The sequence below is a fragment of the Macrobrachium rosenbergii genome, chromosome 26 (genome assembly GCF_040412425.1).
Source record: "Macrobrachium rosenbergii isolate ZJJX-2024 chromosome 26, ASM4041242v1, whole genome shotgun sequence".
Taxonomy (NCBI): domain Eukaryota; kingdom Metazoa; phylum Arthropoda; class Malacostraca; order Decapoda; family Palaemonidae; genus Macrobrachium; species Macrobrachium rosenbergii.
The window spans coordinates 4,550,255-4,569,751 of record NC_089766.1 but is presented as its reverse complement, the minus strand read 5'-3'; the positions used below and the strand labels follow the sequence as shown (position 1 = coordinate 4,569,751).

Sequence of the window (19,497 nt, the reverse complement as noted above, 5' to 3'; positions counted from 1 at the left end):
CTTGTCACCGTAAATGATATCCACTCCAGTGGCTTATTTATATGTAACAGGAATATATTTAAGTACCAGTTTAAATATATTATTTCAGTAGCCTATTTATATGCAGCAATGAATATCAACTTAAACATATTACAATGATTATCTTCCTAAACTAACCATGAATGATGATGGTGAGGAATATATATCTGAATCTTTCATGGAGGTAATCAATCTTCTCATTACAGAACGCACTATAAACAATGACGGTTAATGGAACCATTTATCCATTATTATAATTTTTGCAATAAAATAATTGTTTTATGAAGTCTTGACAGCTGCCCGGAGACTTCATCGAGAACCACAAACAATAATTTTGACTTTGGTGAACTTGTGATGTGTCGTCCATGGCGGTTCTCTCTCCCTGTAAAAGTTGCATCTTCCTTTTTTCACAGTAAGTAGCTCAGTTTTTGTGTGATATTTGTTATTAATTGTTTTTTAGTGAAACTTTCTTTGTTTATTTCCATTTTATGGAAGTTTAAGCTGCTGTTTAAGCGACATGGTTTGAAGCTATGGTAGACTAGGCCTGGAGGTGTGGATAGGCCAAATTGACGTCTCAGGTGTGGTAGTTTACCTTTAGAACTTAATTTTTCTTCAGTATTGAGTTTACTTGGGAATAATGATAAGTTAGATGTCAAAATTTGTGTGTGTGGGTAAGAGGATAAGTTACTTTTCTCTCCTGAAAGAAGTACTATAGGCCTTATTATTGATCTGCTTTAGCCTAGGCCTATAGCTTTCATATTACTTAGTTTGCACCTTCGTTGTTACGCCAGATTTCCCCCTTTTTTTGTTTATTTTACCATTTATCTAAAAATAAATTACTTATCCCCCTACCTAACCTATCATAATGAAGAAGGTTAACCTAAATATTCGTTACAAGGGTTATATCATTAGTGCCTGGTTACTTAACCTCAACTACCTGCATAGAGGTGAGATTTCTTAACCCCTTTTAACTTTAAGACTTTGCCTAATGTATTTGATAATTTGACAGTTTATTTGCTTGCCAGAATAAGAAGCATATATAGTGTATTTACACTCCAGAATTAGAAGCATATATAGTGTTTTTACTTTCCAGAATTAGAAACATATGTATTATATTTTATCTTTATCTTGTGGTTTTTATGTCTGGTTATTGTCAAGTCGATATTATATTTCCTTTAGCCTCCAGGCCAGGTAAAATTGTAGGCTACTACTGCTTTTACTTCCAACTCTTATTATATCGTTCATTGGAAAAATTGCAGCTGTTAGTATCATGTTCCATTGATACTGTTTAATTCTGTCAAGGTAGAAATACAATAACCCTTACCCCTTACCTTCATCACTCACCTTAACTTTTTAGTCAGTTTCCCTTATGGGATTAAATGTAAATTGAATTGTCCTTGCTCTCTTCTGATTTGTGAGCTTTATACTTGAACTTTTGGCTGTTGTAGGTCTTCGTCTATGCCCCTCCCTACAAAATTTAATTGGTCTTCCTACTGGTCTTTGTCCTCATTTACTATTAATTGTGGAATCTTGGTTATCTTTATCAGTTACACCTCTTCAAAATCCACGTTCTGTTTGTAAGTGCAAATATGGTAGTTGCATATAGTAATAAAGTATAGGCTTTATGGATGCCTGAAAAAGCTTTGCTTTGTGTATTAATTGGATAATCTTAGTTAAAATCTAGCTAACTCCTTCCACCTCATTCATGTCGCTATTCTTTTTCCTAATGCCCTCTAAATATTCACATTACAATCCAGAGGTGACAAAAAATGTTTACTTTTTCTAGGGCCTGACATTCACAACAGTAACTCCCCCTCCTCTTCCTTCTCACTTTCTCCATTTGTTGCCCACAAACGGAACATTTCCATATCAACGGTCTCTTGTCTTCATTAATATTTTGCAGTCCTGAGCATGTCATGTAACACAGGCTTGTCACATGTGATACATATCATTACATTCACTTTCGCACCTATTCTGCAGCATCCACTAACTATTCTTCTTATGAAAGCCATATTATAAAGGTTTTCAAGTGGAAGTTACAGGGGAGTGTCATTCTTGACGTTAAATTTTAACTTTTAAGTTTTTACTGTAATTATAAAGCGAAAGCTGTTTAACAGATGCGTCAGGTCCTTTCCTAAAGTAAGGAAACATTGCTCTAGAAATCTGGGATGTTCCTTGGCACATCCCAATAATTTCAGCTTTTCAGAAGCACTGTACTGGAGATTTCAGCTGTGGAGATAGGGGTTTCAGATCAAAGGTAATGCTGGTGAGGCAGCATTCGAGTGACTGCTTTCCTTGGTGAATATCAAATTAGACTGCAAGAAAATGAAAGACAACGCAAGGGTCTAGGAGAGACGGAACTTTAATTCAGGGTGTCAGAAATTTTAATGATCTCCAGCCAACATGTTTACATGTTTGGCATATCTTTTTGCTTTAAAAGAGGAGATATCTGATCTCACTTGGTAAAGCTTTAGTTCACTTCCATTAAAGATGACATGGCAAAAACCTTACTCAATGGCAAATAATGTTCTAATGGGCATTCCTGCTTCTTGGAACAGTGTTACAGCTTCCTCTTTTTCAGAAGACAAATTCATTATTGGTTGTTTGCAAAATAGGCCTTTGATGCAGTCAGTCTTTAGGAGAAATATATCCTCCTTCATCCATGAGTACAGTATCAATGAGCTGTCATGAAAAATAAAATTGTTGGAGTTGTTTTATGCAACTACAAAATAATTCATTGTCTTAGCATCAGAGACTTAGTCAGGTCAGTCTAGTTGGTGATCTGTGTCTGGGAGTTGTGAAGTCTCGTATTAGAGGAACATATATGTATCTACTCGTTGTGGATTGTAATTTGATAAAAAATGGTCTCTCAGTTTCCTCTTCTTCCACTCGATTATGTGCTTTCACAAGCAGACCTGAGAAAAATTTGCTTTTCCTTTCTGAACACCCAGGCTTTGGAGGTAGATGCATTTACCTTACACAGGAACATGAGGTCATCTGCAACTTTGAAAGCTTTGCTGACCTTGCATACCCAGAATTTTAATTTCCAGTTTTTTCATTCAAAGAAACGCAGGTCTTGGTTCACGATAAGCTATGCACATTGCACAAGTGTCAGAAACCCTTTTTCTGCTGTTCAGAAAACTTCAGACCCTAAAGATTTATATTTAAGGAAGGCACTCCAGAGTAGCTTTTAGAAACCACAGATTAGGGTAAGACCAGATGTGTAATGAAATTTTTGAGGTGCCAGTATAATTCATTTGAAGGACTTTTAAAGGTTTTTAAGAATTTTAATCCTCATAAAACAGAAAACTCAGTGTCTCAAGCATCTTTAATTTCAACTTGTTCATTATAACTCAATTGATCACATACTAACTTTGATCTGTGAAATGCAGACTGACTAGGTCCTTTTACTGTTTTATTGCTCTCCTGGAATTTAGTTTCAAGATGATTTTTTCTCTCGTGCCTTCATTTTCCACCTGTTTAATATTGTGTGTTATTTTTCATTCTTTTGGAGTGCATTTTCATTTATTCATTTTGTTGTTTTTATTCTGTTGTCTTTTTTGCTTTTGCTTTTTGTGCATTGCATGGCTTTCTCTGTGCTATTGTTAGTATCCCATCATTTCAGTTTTTGGGATATTTGAGTATTTTGGTTCATTTTTGGGGAATGTTTTGCCTTGTTTTAGAGTAATTTTACCTTGGTCAGGGGATTCTTTATTCTTTCATGTGCATCCTGCTTAGAACCCTTGTGCCACTGCTTTTTTTCCATAGTAACTTTTTGCCTCCAGCTTTCTGCTAACATTTTTAATGGTTGTGATCTGTTAAAGTTAAGTTTACCTTAGATTACCAGACCACTGAGCTGATTAACAGCTCTCCTAGGGCTGGCCCGAGGGATTAGACTTATTTATTCCTCAGTTTTGTAGTAGAGATTTTGCTAATTTTCTTTAGAATCTGTGGTGTTAGTGTGTTCTGTTATGAAGTTGACCAATGTTTTTTTTTTTTTTTTTTATACTATACCACAGCAAGCATCAGGAGTTAACAAGGACCTCCCTTCCTGTATGCCTTCTTCAGGGATGTTACCCTCAGGTGGATGAAGGCCACAATTAAGTCCTGTTGTGGAAGCTGGAGTAGTCTCATAACCTGTCTTCACCGCCTGCCGTTGTTTTAACACAGTCATAACCTCCAGTACCAAGCTAGGTAAAAGATAAGGTTAGTCCTTTCTACTCATCTTTACACTTTTTGTTTTTTCCTTTTACTCAAGGAAGTTGGACTTTTCCTTGAATGAATTTCATCAATAATGAACACTGTTGAAGTGGAGCATACTAGACAGTACTGTGCAGGTAACTCACTTCAGCTCACTGACTTGAGTTACAATGTATGACCTCAGGCCATCAGTGGGTTTTCATTAATCACAAAGCAATATTTTTTTTATCTTTTGTAGTGTAATTGTAAGGTTTCTTAAATGGAAAGATTTTATCTTCGATAATTTTGATTTGTTTGGAGATTTTCATGGATGAACAGGAAAAAGTGATAGGAGTGAAGGATGTTTAACCCCTCTGGGTAGTCTTGTTTGTCATCTCATGAATTATTACAAATTTGGCAATGAAGATATGATACTTTAATGGTTTCCCCAAGCAGCAATGAATTAATTTAAGACAAAGCAGTTTGTATCTAATGTGAAACAAGAAAATTATTTGTTTTTGTGAACAGGTTTGTCCAGGTAGGAATTTTTGTACCAAAGAGAATGATTTAGACCCATTCGTGGGAAAATTTTAGGACTGCCATATGTTTTCTGGGTTTTAGACATATCTTACTGGGCTTGTCAAGAAACAGACAGATATCTCACTGGGCTTGTCAAGAAACAGACAGATACTTGTCAAGAAATCTACTTTGATTCATGCACCTAAAGGTAGTAATTGTTCACAGGTGGGATTATTTAATTTAATTTTGAAAGGAAGAGGTGTTTGAATGAAGCTAGCTATTGAGAAATTAGCTTTATTATAAAAGATTTCATCTTAAAAAATTTGTACATATTAACATAAATAACAAACTTTACCATTTTTAAAATAGGTTATGAATTCAACTTTGTTTCTTAACTTTTTGTTTTTTCCCTTTCTTCTCTAGTTTCTTTACTTTAGCCTTTTTAGGTACCTTACTTTTCAACGTTGTCTTTTCATTTTCATCACAGCTCATGTCGTCTTTTAGATTTCCCTCCTCTTCAGAACTGCTTGCTTCAACTGCTTCCATGATGAAATTTGAATCAAGGTCATCAAGACCTTGACCATGAATCATTTCCTTTTTATTTCTGTGCATGTTAGTGCTTTCAACCAGAGTATCCAAATTCCCAACGCTGCTGCTGTCACTATCTGACATATCCTCGTTTTCACCAACTTCCATAATTGAATCTCTGACAGCTTCTTTCACACTCAGTGGTACATTGTCCTCGTCAGTGTTTTCATCCACTTCAACCCCCTCGTCGTCATCGTCGTCAACTGGTTTGGGTGGTGTGTATTCGTTTATAGAGCGTAGTAGTTCCAGGTCATCATGCTTCTCCTTAGATTCAGAACCCAGCCTGTAAATTTAAACTGTTTAGGATTTCTGACAAAGATGATACTTTTGCACCTTATCATTACAATACTGTCACAGGATGGCAACTACAATTTTTGTTTCAGAGAAACAAACCAGAGCCTTGTAAAAACAATTGCTAGTTTGGAGATTTAATTGAAATCCATATGGGGGTGAAATTATTCTGGCTAGAAGCCTCGTAAAAAAAATTGCTAGTTTGGAGATTTAATTGAAATCCATATGGGGTGAAATTATTCTGGCTAGAAGGTTTATTGCTTCAACCAGAAAGGTGCCCTCTCTGCTGTATCTGTCAAGAAGTCCTGACTTAGGAGTACTCAAGTAAGATAAGCCAAGCTAGATACTTCACTGCAAAGCACCCAAGTCAAAAGGACCGTGCTTGATTCCTGTGGCCCTCTTGGTAGATGATTAACAGAGCTTCAACTACCATGTAAGCACTCTCCAAAAGGAATTCATGTTTGTCTTTTAACTATGGCTAAGAGGAAGTTACAGTTAAATCTGTATGCTGTACAAACCTAGGTCTTTCAGGGTGCTGCCTTAATTGCTGGTACTTCAAAATAGCTATTGTTTGCACACTTTTACTTATTAATCAACTATACTTCTTCAATCAACTATACTTCTTAATTAAATAAACCAGTGTTCTTGACCATATTAGCTTAGGATATTGGGACTTTTTGGTTGTATACATTGACCTTTTTAGTTGTAAAAAAAAAAATTTCTCTTAAAACCTATATTATAGCTGGCTTATTTGATGCTTACATGTAAGTAGCCTTTTTGTTTTCCTATTCAGGTTTGGATTCAAAAGCCAATAGACTGCCTCCAGATTCAAAGCTTCTAAGACCTGAATTGCCAGTAGAGGAGGAGGGTTGTCAATATGAAGGGTACGACAAATTGCATAGCTGACGCTTGGTGTGAACTACATTGTGCTGAGCTAATGGGAAACTAAGTGGATGTTGCCAAGCTGTTTGAGAACTACTTTAATCTGTTGACCTGAAAGGAGTCTCTGTGGCCTTCAAGCAAAATCAAGAGCTCTCTAGGACATTATCATAAGTTTCATGGATGCCATTCACTAGCCTGCAAATGAAAGATCATAGTTGCTACAGCATCTGTGAATCATGCAGATGTACAACCCTACAGATTTGGAAGGTGTGAAATTGTATTTGTCACTCAGAAACAGAAGACTGCATCAGACTTCGCACCTGAAAAAGTCTGCAGGATCAGAGGTCGATATTCCTTTCAAAATATCATTTAGAAGATTGATGGGCAATAAATAGGATCTTTCAAGAAGCTTCGTAAGATGTTGGTTTACTCTTCAGGAGTGGATGATAACTAAGCCATCAGCCATAACCCAAACCTGGAGATGTCCTATTAGCATTGAACACGGTGGAACAAGACCTTTGTTCTCAAACTTAGTCTGATAAGACAATGAAGACAATTTGGAATAATTTCATCACGAAACAAGTTGATGCGTTAAGTTTCTCACTTGTGCTGAAAGCTATTAAGTTGTTGTACAAGATGGAGTTGAGGGACATGAACAAAGAGGATACTGCCAAGGTGTTTTGAGAGGCACAGCCACTGTTGCCCAGTGACTTGATTGCAAATGTGCTAAAGCATAGCCTATATGGTGTTTCAAGGTGAAACATCAGAAAGTCTAAAGTATCTTTGGCAAATCTTTTGAAAATTTAAGGATGCCTTTAGCTACAAAAAGTTATCCTAACACTTCAAGGAGTGAGATTACAGAGTGCAATCCATACTAACCTATGGCTCTGTTTAGTCTTTATTTGAAAGGAAGAAATGGCATTGATGGACAAAGAAGAAAACTCCTCTGATAGAGCAGTTATGGTCCATGAAGTTCTCAAGATTTGAAGATGCTGCTGCTTTTGATCTGTCAATCGGAGAAGAAAAGAGTAATGGAAGGGCTTCAAGTAAATTTATCTTACTGGGGGAGTCTGAAGGAATGGAGGATTTTGGAGCTTTTGGCCAAGAGTCACAACGAGGTTTAGGAGCCGACCCAATGAGCGTCACTTCTCAACATGGCTATAGATCCACCTCTTAGAAAACAGGGGAGAATATTGAAAGCCGGGCAAACATGAGCACAGAATGAATTCCAAATCTTGGCAGATCATCAGCAAGGATGACTCTCCTTCCATAAGTGACTCAAGTAATACAGTACCATGGTTATGACGTCGTTTTTCATGCAATGGCTTCATTTAACCTGGAAGTCTAAATCTCAGATATTGATGATTGTGACAACCATCCATCATAGCTACATGGCTGGCTATGTTTCGTCAGCCCTTGAATGACCTGCCAGATGGAATGAAATTCCACCTTCCCTGTCCTTGTCAACAATACAACGTAATCCCAATGTCACAAACAATTGGAACAAGAATACTAAGACAGTTTCCTCCTAAAAAGAACAAGATGAGCAGTGACAGTGATGCACCTAAGCCACAGCCATCTACTTTAAATGTGCCACAGTGAAACGGCTGATAAACAGGAAGTTGATGGTCCTCAAGCAAGGGCGTGCAGCAATCCCTTTTGCATTGAGAAATTATGAGGCAGATGGGCCCAAAGTGTAAGCATGAAGTGCTGTAAGGGGGAGGCTTCAAGGTTTAGGATGCTTTCAATTTCAAGGAAGTTATCCCAACAGGATCAAGAGCAGACCTGTAGCATAAGTGGATATGCAAACCTACAGCAAATGTGGAAAAAATATTCTTTTATCCATGACAGATCTGGAAAGACTCTGGTGATATTCACATCCTTTACTGTTCTGTCATGGGTAGAGGAATGTTTCTTCCATATATGCTGTACGTTTGCATATCCACACATGCTTTAGTTCTGCTCTTGATCCTATTGGGATTAAGTTTCTTAGGAGATGAAAGCATCCTAAACCTTGAAGGCTCCCCTGAAGGCACTTCATGCTTACACCTGGAACTTTCTGCCTCATCTTTTCTGAACACAATAGGAATCACTGCATACCATTGCTTGAGGACCATCAACTTCCTATTGTCAGCTGTTTCACAGGGACACATTCAAAGTAGATGTTTGTGGCTTAACATAGTGTCACTGCCCATCCTGTCCTCTTTAGGAGGAAGAAACCATCTGAGTATTCTTCGTACCAGTATTTTGTGACACTGGGATTATTTTGTATTATCTATGAGGAGAAGGAAGGTAGAATTTCATTTCATCTGTCAGGAAAGCAACTTCATGGTACAATTCATCCTTCAAACTGCCCTGGATCATAATTAAAATATGATGCAACCACCACATGAAAATTGGCTTGTTTAAAACTCGGTTCACCTACCTCAATGGCAGTACAGCTGGAGTATAGCAATAGTTTGTACTTTTATACCATCAAGCATTTTAAAATCATCAATCCTTGAGTCACGAGATATGATTCACAGATCTACTTAAACTGGAATATAATACTTACGATTCAATGTTTCCTAGAGTCAGGCAAGAGGACATATACTGTAGAATGAAAGATGACTGATGTAGGGCTGCCAAACGTCTTAAATGGCGTTCAGTATATGGTAGAAGGCCTTCAAGCAAATGCTGCCATTCTTTCATATCCTCTAATTCCTCTGGCGTTCGACTGCTGAGAACCACACTTAAAATGCCCTGGAAATTGAAATAAATAACTTTAGTAAATTGTATGATTAGCATAACCTGTAGTAAATTGTATGATTAGCATAACCTGTAATTTTTCACATAACTTATAAAATATGTTAGTATGAAGAACACTAATATACCTTATTGTAGCCAAAAAGCTCATCCATTGAACCTATTTCAATACTCTCCAATTTACTTACTTGGGCTTCCCTGGAATTCTTAGTTCTGGTATTCCATTGTGATGCAAATTCAAGTAACGTCACCAGTTGATCATGGCGAAATACTTTCATTACTCCTGTTAATCCACTTGGATCCTCATCTAGTAATTCCTTAACTATCTTCAAGCCCGGAATGGTTGATTTAGCCGAATGGCAATAGCTAAAGCCATACCCCATTTCTTATCTTGAATGAGGTTAGATAATGTCTGCTCTTCAGATGCCAACCTATAAAGAGATGAAAGATACACAAAATAAGTTGTGATATTCCAAGGCAGATTATAATCCAATACTTACAAATTTTTTTTTTGTTACATAACAGCAGTTCAGCAATAAAAATATTAAATTATCTGTACCTTGCGGCCTCGGCCAATTCTTGATCCTTTTCATCTTGAGTTACATCTTTCCAGATTATCAGAGATGCATCCTCTCCACCCGTGACTATCTTTGTCTCATCACGTGACACAGCTAATGCCCAGGCCCTATCCTCGTGTTCGTCGCCAGTAAACACACACTGTCGAGTTTTGACTGTCCACATTTTCAGCAAGCCTTCTGACCCTATGGATAATAACTGCTGGCCATGTGACACCCAAGACAGCCTCATTACACTGACACCATGGCCCTCCAAAGTCTAGAATACAGAAATGCGAAATGAAGTCAGTCCAAAGAGAAATTACTGTTATCAAGACCAGTGGATCTTGTAACAAATTACATTCAGTAAATTTTTTAAAGATATTTTAAATTTTTTGCATTAAAAATCTTCCAAAGGTAAATATCTTTACTGATTCACATATTTTCTTCGTTATTGTATTTCTTGGTTATTGAAATCCACAAAATGACAAGGGTCTATTTGAGTTATAGAACTTAATTGTTTTTAATTTTCTCTCTTATGTTAAACCAGTAGAACTGATTACTGTAACAATATAATACTGCACAACCAATTTGTAAATAACGAACTTTTAATATCGTTTTTATAAAACAAGTTTACAACAAAAACTGGCCTAAGTACCAAACAACTAGGTCCAATTCTGTTTGTGCCACATGTAAATTGCATTTATGGGTCTAAAGTATTTATGTAGAGAATACTGTATGTAAAATACATTTACAAAAGAAAAAGCATATATAATCAGAATCTAAACAGTTGAGAATTGAAAGATGTCTGAAAGGAATTATGTCCCAAATATTTGTCTACCATTACACGTAATTACAATCAAGCTAATTAAGATTTATTCATGATATTACTCACACAACTAAAATTATTTAATGACCTCTGGGACACTTGTATTTGCATCTGATATTTAACTTGCAGTATGAAATATTTACGGCACATCAAACTATTCTTACCACAGCATTACTGAAATCACTTAAGGCCCAGATCTTGATGGTGCCATCAGCAGAGGCAGTGGCAGCAACCTCTTCCACTGGGGAAAACTGTACGCACCAAATACCTCGACGATGTCCTCTCAATACGCCCAATGGTGCAAGGTTGCTACTGTCCCAAATCTGCAACATCAAAACATATCATGAAGTTATATAAGACAAAAGAGGTTCCTCATTTCAGTAAGCACGTATTAAATATGCCTGTTTTAATACAGGTATCTGCCTCAGAACTCACCTTTGCAGTCTTATCTTGTGATCCAGATGCAACAAGTTTATGATTGACTGATACGCAGAGAGAATTTATATCTTTATCGTGTGCCTTCACCGTGTAGGCAGACTGAAGTTGAACTTCTTCACCACTAGCCTTCTTTTCTAATATTTTGTCGACATCCCATCTTTTCATACACATATCACTGCTCCCGGTTACCATAAAACCTGCGGAAAATGGTTAATGTTATACCTGTTAATGCAAATATTTGTCATATGCTGGTACTCAATCCATTCTCTCTACAAAATCAACAATTGAAACTTACAATAACAAAAATGCCACTAGAACATTATTCCTTACCTTGAGAAAATGCAACACACCCAACACTTTGTGTGTGTCCTTTTGCAATTGCAATGCATACCGCTGAGCCATCAGTCTTCAACTCCCAAACGCGAATGCTACTATCATGGGCACTATCCACAGGGTATACAAATACGTAGAATTATAAACAGAGTTAGGCAAACAAAACATGCTCTTTACTTATCAAATGTCTAGGCTATAAAATAATCATGCAGAATGATCTTTTACTCTGCTTTGCTCCAACAAGTTGGTTTTTTCTTTTTTTCTTCTATTTATGCCATTCATTCATCTACTATCAAGTTCTCTAGAATAACTAAAATATTTAAAGTAAGATAAAGATGGTATCTAAAAAAGCCCAGTTTTATTTCAATGCAAAATACAAATGTTCTCCCCCAGTCTGTCACAGTCTACCTTTAATATATTATTTCTTCACAATCTATACACATTTGTTTCCCTAAACCATTTATAAACTTGAATATACACACCTTGATGCAAAGATTTCATGCTTTGTAGGATGGCAGCTAAGTGAATATACATTTGCAGTATGTCCTTGAGTGAGATGAACACTAAAGTTGTTCACGTTATATATACGTATCTGTGGACTGTTGGTGGCAATGACAAGATGAGTTTCTCCTGTGCCAGCAAAAACAGCATCCAAAATCTGGTCATTATAACCTGAAAGCTATGAGGATAGCATTAATACATGATCATAAAGAAGACAGTGTAACACTGTCAAAGAATGTTTCTTTTATACCAATAGGTTTTTCATAGCCACCAATTTTATTTATATACAGTAAATAGGAAACAAAATAACTGAAGTATTTTGTGTTAAATGCACAAGTATATTCGCAAAAGCTGTTTATGCAAACTTTTCCTCCACATACAATATTGCATCACATTTAACAAATATATGTGTATGCAGAAATGTAATCTTGGTTAACGAACATATGTGTATGCAGAAATGTAATCTTGGTTAACGAACATATGAGTATGCAGAAATGTAATCTTGGTCTTCAAAAGGCACTGAAAGTCCAGTTCACAACCAACACACTTCAAAAACCATGTGTTGTCTTTACATAAAAATGTGTGTATAATAATATTCCCCATGTATGTTCTTATATAACAACCATACCTGTTTCCAAATGTTTAAACTATCAACTTTGGCTAGAAGAATCGAGTTATCAAATGTTGTGAAGATAACAGACTCAAGGCTAGATGAATATAAAAGCTGAGTGAATACAGAGGCCCCTTCTCGCTCCGGAACGGTCAAAAGTGGTTGAGAACTTTTCCAAACTTGACGTCCAGTGTCAACTTGCCATACAGAAGGAATACCTGAAACAATTAAGGAATTCTATAGTGCTTCCTTATATAAGAATATAAAAATAAACAAAATTGACATTTTTGAGCCTAGAGTGACAAAATTTGATAAACATAACAGAAAATTATAATTATTTTGTCCAAAAGATCCTATAATACTAATGAATAATTCAGAAGTTGAGGACTATAATTACAATATTCTTCAATTTTGATAAGACTTTTTGTAATAACTTTCATTTTACTACATAATGAAACAAAATTCAAGCAAACGATAACTAGACAATGCAGGTATGATCAAATTACTGAAACTGAATAAAATCATTAGATATTCTTGTTTTATACTTATGTACACATTGTTTCATAAAATACAGAAAGCTCAAGCCCATTCCAGACAGTAACTGTCCCAAGAAAATCATATTTAAACCATTTGAATTTCTTAACAGTAGTTACTTACCTTTATCTCCTACTGTTAGGGCATATATATGGTCATCTTCTTGAGCACCGGGAAAAAGTGAACCTTTAGGTTGTAATATTACACCAGAGAGGGACTCTAACACAGGCACAATTCTTTTGCTTGTTAATGCTTGTAGGTCCCAGAGTATAATCACGCGATCTAAGCCGGAGCTGAAATGTTGATTTGCATTTAGTAGTATTTACTTTCTGAAAGGTGCTAGTTTTTGAAAATGAAGAAAAGGTAAATCCGGAAGTCACAAAAAGATTTACACTCATACCTGCCCTTCAAATTATCTTTTAATAAAGTTATGGTCCATATACAGTTTGAACAGTATACTTGAAATATTAGTGGTAAATTGCATATTCTAAAAATCAAATCTGATTAGCCAAAAAACAACAAAGATTACCTGATCAAGTGTGTTCTATCATCAGTTATTTGCAGAGCTGTGACACCGGAATGATGTCCCTCTAGGGTTGCTGCAAGAGAAGATGAACCTGCTGCTAGGGCCCAAATATGGATTTTGTTTGCTACTGCTCCGTAGACATGTGGCTTTTGGGACAGCTCTGGGTGAAACATCACTACCCTAAAAAGTCAATGTAAAATATTTTGTACAGTACACCGAAAAGTTCATTTACCTGAAGGTCTTATAAGTTATGTGACATATCAAAATTATAGCAGAATAACAGCACTGAAATTAAATTTAAGTTTATAGAGAAATGTAGATTGCAATTAACTCATAATTTACAAATAAATAGTACATTACACTAAAGTATGAGCTGCTGTGATGTACTGTTATTAAGCACTGTAATGTATAAAGAATTAGGTATACACATGAATTGTTCACAATAGATACAGTCCCCTCATATACTCATATGGGATTTTAGGCAGTCAAACAATCACCTGCAATAAAATTTCATTAAAATTCAGAAACACTTTTCCTTAAAGCTATTTACCCAAACACTCCTGAAGCTCCTTTTAAATTGTGTGTGCAAAACTTCTGTTGAAGATCCCATATACGGGCAGAAGAATCAGCAGCTCCAGTGATCAGCAACGTGGATGAGGCATCCCAGTCCATCACAGTAACAGGACCCCGGTGGTAGGCTCTAAAAGTTCGCTGCAGTTCTAAACCTGAAATTTATAAATGGGATTTATAGCTCTGATATTTTACATTTATAAATTAATAATATATTGTAATACAAATGGGAGCAGATGCTAAACAAGAGATAGACAATATGGCAGATGGGAGGTCAAAAGGCTATTGCAAAGAACCTTTAGTACTGCCTTCATTTGTAAGACTACTTTTGATCAGTAACAAGGTAGGCATGTCAAGATAATTTTTTTTCTTTTAAGTGCAAGAACTGCAGGGGTGGACAGGCATGATGAAAACTAGAAATAAGAACAATTCCACCACTGCTTTTTCTTTAGCATGTTTCTTAAGTCAACATCGGCCCAATGAAAACACGTGAATGATATAAAACAATTTGCATATGATGCAAATCTACTTTACACACCTCGACAGAACTGAACTGTAATTCTGTTAGGAGTTTGGATTTAACATTGAAAAAAATATTTACTGCAACACAACATCTGAAATGTTTTTCCTGTTCCTGGAAAAAAAATCCCAGAATCAGTTACACAAAAAAGCTGGCAGCATCCAAGAAATTAGGAAACAAAAAAATATAAAGCATCCCAAAGTGGGTAAGGTACACCTTAAAACTATTAAAAATTAATCATCAAATGATTATTAAAAAATCAACTAACCTGGCCACTGATACTGCTGGATTGAGGTAGACCTCAATGCTACAACGATGGAAGAATTATCAGGTGAAATTGATATGCACGTGACAACATCATCTTCACAGGAGATTCGGCCGCTCACCTTACCGGTTGCAAGGTTCACCACTCCAACACTATCTTCACATTCGCATAACAAAGATGTGCCATCTTTTGTTACCTGAAGAGAGATAAAAGTATAAAGTATTCCCTTACGATATTAACAAAATTATCTACTGTACAATGCTATCAAGTTACAGTACTAATATAAACTAATACAATGATTTCTGAATACTACCATGCAACCAGGCCTAAGCTCTAATGGTATCTAATTTCAGATTATAAAGTAACAAAAACTTGAAGTCTACAGCTGTTTTTTATATGCATATCTGCATAATAAGTGTTAAAACTACCACATAATCAAAATAGCCCCTAATTTAAATGTTGACATATATCACATTACAAATTATTTTCAAACTCAACACATAAGCTATATAACAGGAAATCTATTTACATAAAATGAAAAGTGAAGGTCATTTTACCTGAATACGTTTTCCTGTGAAATAAGCCTCATATTTAGACTCAGCTGCATATCTGAAAAACAAATAATACTATTAATATAAACATGACTCATACAAAAACTGTATCATTTGGAATACTGCAATATGTACTTGGCTCACATTCATTTTAATTTCAATTGGAATATTGAAAAACTGTCAAGCTCTGAACTAAGAGGAGTATATAAAAGCAAGAGAACTTGATGAAACTGAAATACCTTAATGTTATTTATAAGTTTCTTTTTAAAATTGTATCCTAAATGTTATTAACTTTTGAATTATACTGTATTGCACTGTATTGTACTACAATACAAAACATGGCTACACCGTCTTTACCATTTTTGCTGAAAACATTTTATTCACTTTAAAATTATACATACCATAATTAATTGTTAGCTGTAACAGTAGTCTATGGATAAGAAAAAAAGTAATATGAATATAAACACAAATAAGCAATAAGAAAAAAGGATACTTAATTCATCTTCCAAGAAATATATTTACAACACAATTTGAAAAACCCCAGGAATAAAACAAAAGAGGTCATGAATGAGGTTTATGTTCAATCTTGCACATTATCATATACCCTGCACTAAAAACTATTTTCTGATACAGGTATTAATTTTTTTGCTTCAATTTTGGGAAATTTTGATTATTTTATTAACTTGTTCGATGGGGTCATGTGTGATTGGACCTAGTTATTTTTATATTTACAGTTAAAAAAAATCTTTTAATGCTGCAGGATAGGCAAGTTGCGCACAAGCTCTGTTGATGCATGATGTCACATGGGGTTTCAGGTCAGGGCATGGTGCCATAAGTCAGGTCAAGTTAGGATGCATCCCTCTAGAAATATGTTTTAGCCTATATTGATGACTAATAAGGCTGCGACCTATGGACGTAGTCTTGACCTAACATGCAGGGCTCTTCTGCCCTCTTCCCAAATAACCAAAATCATATGGTAGTAGACTACTGCAGGATAGGCCTACTGTGCATAGGCCATGTAGCCTAGGCCACATAAGACTTAAACCACAACCTTGGCCATTTCTGTTCGTAGATCTACCTATTTGAGGCCATTTTGGGGTAGAACACAGAGTGAGGAGTCATGGCTTTGTGGGGAGGGGGGGGGAAGGGAGGGGTTAAAAGATTCCCTGACCTAGGTTAATTCCATGTGACAAAATAGTTCAACACGTTTCAGGCCCAATCTCCAATTCCACACGACAAACGTAGTTTTTTCTCGACACTTTTCAATCGTCCCATTCCGATAATGGTCCAAAACAAGGGGTATTAACTCACAAGACAGAGCATCAGGGATTTCCTTGTAAATTAACTTTACCATTAACATTTTCTACACTATTTTCGTTGCTTATTAACAAATTCCCTGCAAATTATGTTGCACGACTGTAATTAACCATCCATCACCGATTTGGACGGTATGGCCTAAATGACTCGGCCGAAACGACCAGGACCGGAGCGTACCTGACGGTACAGAGTACTTGAAGGGATGTTCGGACTGAAAATGAACATTATCCAAGTTAGGTTAGGTAACTCTAACTGGGTCACTTCCTTCTGGAAGAGACTTGGCCTACCTACTACAGCAGCCCTGGCCCCTCGATAGGCCTATGCAGTCGCTCCTTCTTTCTCAACTTGTAGGCCTTCTATGGGGTCTAGCGGACTCTAGCCTCACAATACGAATAAGAATGGCCTGCCTTATAGGCTTAGTAGGCGTATACATAGACCTGATGATATAATCCCATGATATTTTGACGAATTATACATCGTTCGCAGCCATTGTGTCGACCTATGCCTATAACACTAAGTAAAACTTATATAAAGTTGTTTAAGCCACTACTTACTTGGATTTTAGTTGTAGTTTCGGCATATTTTGTTAATCCTACGCGGTAATGTTAATTATTTGTCGACAAACACTTCAATAGACAAAAATTGACGGCCAGCCATGAACGACACACGCTCGTTTGGAGATAAAGAACAATAGTAGTAGTAGTGTTCGTTTGCCTTTGTAACGGCACCTCCTTTTACCTCTTTGCTTCTGTGATTCATTTGTTTCCTTGTTGTAATTAAGTTTTTTTTTTTATATATTTTATATGTCTCATTCTTTATTCATTCGTAGACTACACTTTTTTCAATATCTTTAAAATGACAATCTGTTTTTCGGTATTTAATTTGTCAAGTATTTATTCTGGCTTTCAAAAAAGGCTTGGTATTATGTATCTGCAGTTTTCCTTCTGTTTCTTATAATTTTCCAAGTTTTTTAATATAATTTGTGTATATAATTGAATGTAAGCTTATTATTTCTGAAAACATGCCCAGCATTCCTCTCCGTTTTATTGGTGGCAAAAAGATTTTCTGTTCTTTATAATACAGAGCATTACTAATTCTCACTAAAAGCTGAACTACTTTGTTTTGGCAAAGACCAAAGACTGTCACTGGATCCATTATTGTTGATTCCAACATGGTTTAGATAAAGACTCCTTTAAGTTATCGATTGTTGCTTCCTCTCTAACAGCCAAATCTAGGATAAATCACAACAGAAATACTGTACTAATACAATATTGGCATTAAGTTTTGGAGAAGCATTACTATTACTTTCTTCCACAATGTCTATAAATTCACTTCTCCCATTTTAATAATTTCTTAACCTCTTCAGTACCAACATTCATCCATTTCTCTAAATCAGTCTGCTTTCACTACTTGTGTGTGACCAAGACACTTCAGCATGTCTTGGTCAGCTTTTGCTTACAATGACTTCCTCCTTCCTCATACAATTTCACTCACTCTTTGGTCCTCGAAAACTTGTTTAATAGACTAAACAGGGATATTGTTCCTTTGTTTCTACTTTGATCCAATAATCTGCTTTCTTGGCCATTGTGTGTCTCATGATTCTCATCTTACAAATATTCACTGCAACTGGGTCATCTTAAAAATATCAAAACTCTTCTATAGCTTCAGCAGTTATTGTTTTTAAATATATACTGTACGATATTTTGTCCGTGCCTTCAGTTCCCAAAATCTGCATCTCATAAAATGGACCTTGCAGTCTTCAGTGATTAAACTTCTAATTCATTTGAGTGATAATCATATACAGAAATTATAAAATTGCGTTCATTTTGTTGTAAAAATGCATTACCACTCACAGATCATAACTGTGCACTATTCCTATGACTGATTATGAATGTCCTTCTATTGAAAATTCATGTTTTTTATATTTTTGGCACCCATAATAAACCTTGATGAAGCAAAGGCATCCCTTTTGCAATTGTCTTTCCCAACTCATCAAATGTAATCCAATCTTGCATTCTCTTTCCTGCAATGGATTTGTTTGTTACCTACTTGCAACTTGCATGTTCTATGACTTGCAATCTTTACCAATGAGTTCGTCTTCATTTTCATAAATTTTTCCTCTTCCTTACTTGTAACCTTTTTTCTATAAAGCCCTTAACTTTGGCATTTACGTAGTCAGGCATCCTCTTACTTGCAGTAAGAGCAGGGAGAGGCTATGATAAATTAATTCGCTATTGGCAACAGCCTCCTTTATACTTCATTTCACATGCAGTATTCCTTCTTGGCTTTACATTCCTTTAGTTATTTAGACATCACTAATGGGGCTGAACTCATATGGTATCCTTCCTGGGCAACATTTAAAATGTTGATTAGTACTTGTTTCAAGGTACACATCTTCTAAGGCCTGCTTTCCATAATGCTTTATGAAATTCAACAAAAGATTATCTTTTTATGATGAAATTTTCTCAAGATTAAAGCTACAAAAGCTTTCCTAGAAGCTATGAAGGTTCCTCCAGTCTTAATACAGTGAACTTTTAATACAAACTTCTTTAACGGTCCAGGATTAACTTCCTATTTCGAGGTCTTAGGGCTTTTGGTCAAAGACTGACTACTGCATCCATCCTGCCATCTTTGGTATCTTTATAATAGACTGGCATTCCCACGTCAAAGGGATATGATGACCTAAATGAACACACAAAAAAAAAAAAAGAAATGAATTAGTCTTCT

At 35.8% G+C, this 19,497-nt stretch overlaps 1 protein-coding gene and 1 long non-coding RNA gene across 2 annotated transcripts; one reads left to right on the top strand and one right to left on the bottom strand.

The window, feature by feature from the left end:
- The first annotated feature begins 22 nt into the window (after positions 1 to 22).
- Positions 23 to 9,969, top strand: LOC136852946 (uncharacterized). Its single transcript, XR_010857278.1, has 3 exons — positions 23 to 430; positions 4,038 to 4,224; positions 9,836 to 9,969. It is a non-coding gene; the product is annotated as an uncharacterized lncRNA (long non-coding RNA).
- Positions 4,997 to 17,478, bottom strand: LOC136852945 (transducin beta-like protein 3). Its single transcript, XM_067127973.1, is given in 16 exon segments — positions 4,997 to 5,587; positions 9,032 to 9,219; positions 9,411 to 9,556; positions 9,559 to 9,653; positions 9,782 to 10,056; positions 10,770 to 10,928; positions 11,041 to 11,240; positions 11,374 to 11,486; positions 11,859 to 12,055; positions 12,506 to 12,705; positions 13,145 to 13,314; positions 13,551 to 13,727; positions 14,098 to 14,272; positions 14,906 to 15,098; positions 15,460 to 15,511; positions 17,325 to 17,478. Coding segments are annotated over 16 exon segments (2,859 nt in total). The 5' UTR covers positions 17,351 to 17,478; the 3' UTR covers positions 4,997 to 5,094.
- Between the last annotated feature and the right edge of the window lie 2,019 nt (positions 17,479 to 19,497).